Below are 6,000 nucleotides of genomic sequence, written 5' to 3'. Positions count from 1 at the left end.
TCTATTTCTAGCGTATAACTTTGCAGTACTACTCTAGGCTTCACATTTACTGGCCTGTAACTTTTGACATTCTCTTTGTATAAATCCAACCAAAGTGCATATTCGCTAATATACTGCTAACTAGCCTAGTTAGGCATAGACTTCAATAACACACGGGTATCTCTATTGCATAGAAATTGACAAACAGTTAAATATTCAACATTATGGCATATAGCCCAACCAACAGTTAATTATTACACGGATCACAGTACACACATAAAAGTTATTATTGCGCAATAATGAAAGTTCATAAAGTGCACTTTGGGGTACCTGAGTGATATCACTAACAGTCCTTGGCTCAATATGTCCTTCCGCTGGTATGTCCCAAACAGAGTCCTTAACAGACGTTCCTCGCCTCCAACCGGGGCCTGAAGGGGTATTTGTAATCCAAGGAGTTATACAGGCTTTAAATAACGGCAGGCACAGGTGCTTTCCCAAAGGCTTCTTTACTGGGTTAGGGAGGGGGTAACCAAGGGGTTAAGAGGTCTTATTCTGTTCCTTTCAACTTTCTTGTAAGCTTTGGGTAGTAGCCCAGCTTCTCAATAGGCCAGGGACTTAGCTATTCTATTGAACACAGTCCTTAAATTGCTGCAGGTCCGGACAGGGAGGGTAAATAAGAGGCAGTCCTGGGAGCGTGGGGATCAATTGCCCAACCAGGGAGGGTAGGATGGGAGGCTAGGTACTCTGGTGCTGCAAGAGTTAATATGGGACTCACCGCCGCTGGGCAGTTGACTGCTGCTGATCTCTCCACCCCACGTGGGTCTCTCTCTCTCTCTCCTTGTGGTTGCTGGGTGCTGCGCTCCGCTGCTGTAGCTGCCGTGCTGCTGACCCTCTCTCGCAGCCGCCTCCTGGTATGGATGCGCCGCTTGTCTGCTGCGGGTCTCGAATCTCCCGGCGCCTTGCTCTCTGTCTCTCCCGGCTCCCCTCTCCTTCCTCCCGCGCTCCGTTCACCCCCTCCTCTCACGTCACCTCCTTCTCTCTCCTGCTTTCGCACGCTCCCCTTCGCGCTCTTCCTCCTCCGGATGCCGCCCCTTCCCCCCACAGTCATCATGGGGGATGTAGTCTTTTTGGCCGTAGTCTCCCTCTACTGCGCATGTGCGAGGCTGCGATGGGGAACGCAGCTCAGGCATACGGCCAAGCTGTGCGTACCCCGCAGGGCCTCAGTCCTCCTCCCCCTGAGTGACCCACCAACAGCCCACATATTACAGTGCTACTAATTCCCATCTGCTGCAGGGACACTGTTGCTGACTTACCATCCACCACAGGGACCCCGTAGCTGACTTTACATCTGCCGCAGGGACCCCCTGCCCGCCCACAATGCCTGACACCCACCCGCCACAGCAGTGGGGTGGCGGGTGTGGGGACCCTGGATGTGTGGGGGCCCGGGGCAACTGTCCCTGTCTCCCCGTGGGTAATCCACCACTGGTTATGTGGTGAGGGAAAGGAGTCACTTCTCTGTGTTCACATAATTTATGATTGGCAGCCACAAGCACTGGTTTTGCCTATTACATTGATCATAAATTATTTGAATTGGTCCTGGAGCATCATCCAAGGGCACCCTGCAAGTGTCCTGAGCCACCACAGGCTGCCAAGGCACACCGTTTTGTAACCCCTGCTTTTTTGCTTATTGTTTGCTTTTGCAATCTGTGCAAACACAATGAAGTACTGTACAACATACTTGCATACTTTTGAAAACTAGTTTCAGGGAGATTATAGTTGATAGTAGAATTTTGCACAGCGCCCCATTGAGGGGGTCGTGTCATGCTTTATCCAAAGGGCGTGTCTAGTTCCATACAGTATATGGAGAGATTGTGAAAAAGAGATTGTGAACGTGGCACCTAGAAACGTGGCTGTGTACTGCTACATCTGAGAGGAATCTTGTAAAATGACTTATATCCAAATGTAGATGAGTCCCAAAGCAGTTAGTAAGAGATACTATACTTGGTAAAGTGCTGGGAAATGGCGCTGATGATTCAATGTAAATGTATCTGTCTCTCATTCCTTTTTTCCCCTAAAATGTAACAGTGTAATGTGGGCTAGGTGACATGAGGGAGATTGCCAGACTAATGAGGGAGAGAGGGAGATTGCTGCTATTTCAGGGAGTCTCCTGCAGAATGCAGGAGGGGAGGCAACTATGATGTAAGTGTAATGTGGGCTAGGTGACATGAGGGAGATTGCCAGACTAATGAGGGAGAGAGGGAGATTGCTGCTATTTCAGGGAGTCTCCTGCAGAATGCAGGAGGGGAGGCAACTATGCTGTACAACAGGTGTCTTTAGTTACAACAAACCAACCAGGAAATAGGTGTTTCAAATTAAAGATTAACTCATTTTAGAACTAAGTCCATATGTAAAAGTGTGTACAGTATAGAACAGCTCCTGGATGAGCTGAGCTGCATGTCAGGGCTTCAGGATGACTTTTATAACGTACTTTGTGTCTAGGGTGGATGTGTTACTGTGCCTGACAGCTGGCATTGCATTCCTCATCTACTGGATCAATGGATCTAAGAAGGGCACAAGAAATCTGCCTCCTGGACCGACCCCTCTCCCTCTCATTGGGAACTTACACTTGTTGGACCTGAAAAAACCCCACAAGTCACTGATGGAGGTAGGACAGTGATCATGTACTATATTATATAAGCAGACATATAAAACAGAACTGTTATAATATTTTTGATGCGCCATATCTATCACAGACTTTTTGTTTGGGGTGTCTGGTATCCTTCTATCCCCCCCCCCCTGATTTGTAGTCACTGATATTTTCATCTGACTGTAATCTATGTAATATCCATGAATGTTTCTGCAACTACTGCCTTTATTTCATTCTTTCTATCTCAGAACATCCTCTGACTTAAGGGTTCATTCTGGTTCACTTGCTTTTTAGCGAGTTTGGCTCCGTCGGACTGGTGGTGATGTTCACAGCTTACCGAGCAGACCAGAATCAGGGCCTTCAGTTTATGTAATAATCATATATGTATTTGTAGTTTGTAAGACATTATGGGGCAGATGTATGAAGCAGTGATAAGGGAGAAGAGAGCCAGTGGAGAAGTTGCCCACGGCAACCAATCAGCTGTTCTGCATAATTTTATAGTATGCAAATTATAAATGTTACTTCAGTGCTGATTGGTTGCCATGGGCCACTTCTCCATGGGTTAACTTATCCTCCCGTTGATCAGTTGACCTCTTTGCTCATACGTGTCTGGTGTAAATATGCTACCACCAGGTGCAGATTGAAAATTTAAGGTGTCCTTGTAAAATACTGTGAAATCGACTTAAACTTGGCATCCAGTCAGAGGCGTAACTAGAACTTTTGGGGCCCCATAGCAACATTTTCAAAGCCTCCCCCCTTTGTACCTCTGTTGCTACAATGCCCCTTAGGGGATAAGGGGAGTGAGAGACAAAGATGGTTTCGGGGACAGAGAGGTGAGAGGTAATGTGAAAAAAGAGAGAGAGAATATCAGGGAGGTGAGGGGGGAGGGGGAAGAGAGGGCAGGTGAGATAAGAAAGTGTTAAAGAAGAGAGAGAGAGAGAGAGAGAGAGAGAGAGAGAGGGGGCTGTTGGAGTGCAAGACAGAACAAAGAGGGAGGGAGAGAGAGAGAAAGAGAGACAGAGAGAGAGAGACAGAGAGAGAGAGAGAGAGAGAGAGAGAGACACAGAGAGAGAGAGAGAGAGAGAGAGAGAGAGAGAGAGAGAGAGACAGAGAGAGAGAGAGAGAGAGACAGAGGGAGAGAGACAGAGGGAGAGAGGCAGAGGGAGAGAGGCAGAGGGAGAGAGGCAGAAGGAGAGGGGCAGAGGCAGAGAGACACAGAGAGAGAGAGACACAGAGGCAGAGAGACACAGAGAGAGAGACACAGAGGCAGAGAGACACAGAGGCAGAGAGACACAGAGGCAGAGAGACACAGAGGCAGAGAGACACAGAGAGAGAGAGACACACAGAGGCAGAGAGACACAGAGAGAGAGACACAGAGGCAGAGAGACACAGAGAGAGAGACACAGAGGCAGAGAGACACAGAGAGAGAGACACAGAGGCAGAGAGACACAGAGGCAGAGAGACACAGAGAGAGAGACACTGCTTGGTACCTCCAGGCAGCAGTGGAACGGCACCAGATCTCTGCATCATCACCGGTTCTCAGGCTCAGCATCATGGGTCCACTCCGCGGCGCCTGCTCCTTACATCATCTTCGGGTCTCCTCAGCTGCGCAGGTCCCCTCTGTGGCGCCAGCTCTATACCTCATTGCCGGGTCTCCTCAGCAGCGCCGATCTCCACTCAGTGTGGGCGCCCACATCCACATCAGCGTGGCAGCGTCAGCGCTGCCAGGCCCGGGTCCCCACACACAACAGAACCATCGGCAGCACACCATTTCCGCGCCGGGGCAGTGTCAAAGAGAGAGGGGAGAGCAGAGGCTGGATTAGCCAGACCGGCTCCTCCCCCTTCATAGCCCAAAACATAGCGCCGCGGGCGGGCCGGGCAGGGAGGAGGTATGGGACTTGGAGCAGGGAATGGGATGAGGCACTAAATAAAACATTCTTAAGGGTGCAGGGGGTGCCTGCTGAGCCCTCGGGCCCCCCAAAGGTTCGGGCCCCATAGCAGTTGCATCCCCTGCACCCTCCATAGTTACGCCACTGCATCCAGTATGTCCCACTGTCATGGTGTTTTGTAGGAATGTCCTGTTTCATAGACTGCAAAGCGGTGGAGGTCTGACCACAAATGGGTGGGTTGTGTAGGGGTTTGGCAGATCAAGAGCAAGGCCTGTTGAGTAGCTGTTTGTCATATGTACATTTTGGGTGGTAAATGTAACCTTACCAGATACAAACAGTCAGGATTGGATGCAATGCATGGTCAGCCAAGCCATTAGAGTGGCTGTAATGTTAGGTACAATTGCAACAGGCCACATGTGAGTTTTCACAGAAAAAAATTGTTATTACAAGAATAAGAACAGGTAGAGGTAAATTTGATGGTAATAGACTGCAATAAAATTCAAATAAGTGAAATCTATAAAAGGATTGTTAAAACATTCCAATCCAAATGAATACAGGGTTTATATAAAATGAGACCTATTTTTTTCTGTCGTGACACACACCAAGCGTCAGCTGCCTACAAGCTTCCGTGTGGTTCGTATCGTGGTTTTTAGTGGACCCCTGTCCCTAGGCCCTGTTGAAGCTTAAAAATGCAACGTTCTATCAAACAGCGCTACGCCATTAAATTCTGTGTAGGACTCCAGAATTTGTTTGGGAGTGAAAGCTTATCAAAATGTACGGTACTTGTGTCGTTTCACGGTGCCCGATATATTGGATGCGATATATATTGGTGCCCGATATATATTGGATGTGATATCGGCCGATATATCGATGAGATCCGAAGCGATTTTTTACCTGTTCATAACCCCACTATCCACTATGCATGGAGTTGATTTTATATAGTGTGGTGAGCGCAGCGAGCCCGAAGTGTGGCGAGCGTAGCGAGCCCCGCGTGGGGATGCGGATTACTGCGCTCGCCACACTATATAAAATCAACTCCATGCGTAGTGGATAGTGGGGTTATGAACAGGTCAAAAATAGCTTCGGATCACATCTATATATCGGCCGATATCACATCCGCTTTATAGGCCGATATCACATCCGATATATCGGGCGCCGTGAAACTACACAAGTACCAAATGTACTGTTTCATGACAATGCACTAAGCCACACAGCTTTGTGGTCAGATATTCTTAGGCCCCATAGCAAAGGTTTTCTTAAAGGCCCCCTATTTAGCAACTGATGGTAATAAATGTGTATAAAACATTACTTAAACAGTAAAGATGGGCCCCTTTCAGCTCTGTAACCCATAGCATCTACACCCCTTGCCCTATGGTAGTTATGCCCTTGTTTGTAGTCAATGACTACCTGGCACGGAACGGCATCGAAACGCTTCACCAGACCCTCTACAGTCCTGATTTTTCCTGTTCCCCCGAGCAAAGGCAG

General features: G+C 48.5%; 1 protein-coding gene across 2 annotated transcripts in view; it reads left to right on the top strand.

The window, feature by feature from the left end:
* The first annotated feature begins 2,351 nt into the window (after positions 1–2,351).
* Positions 2,352–6,000, top strand: part of LOC146020193 (cytochrome P450 2K1-like) — a 39,987-nt gene continuing 36,338 nt past the window's right edge. Inside the window, exon 1 of one of the 2 annotated variants that reach the window (XM_083153128.1) lies at positions 2,352–2,644. In XM_083153128.1, coding sequence (XP_083009254.1) covers positions 2,450–2,644 — 195 coding nt within the window. In that variant the 5' untranslated portion in view covers positions 2,352–2,449. The remainder of the gene's footprint in view (positions 2,645–6,000) is intronic. The other variant, XM_083153127.1, reaches the window with a different exon arrangement.

The sequence above is a fragment of the Crinia signifera genome, chromosome 7 (genome assembly GCF_055691185.1).
Source record: "Crinia signifera chromosome 7, ASM5569118v1, whole genome shotgun sequence".
Lineage (NCBI taxonomy): Eukaryota > Metazoa > Chordata > Amphibia > Anura > Myobatrachidae > Crinia > Crinia signifera.
This window is presented reverse-complemented; position numbering and strand designations above follow the sequence as displayed.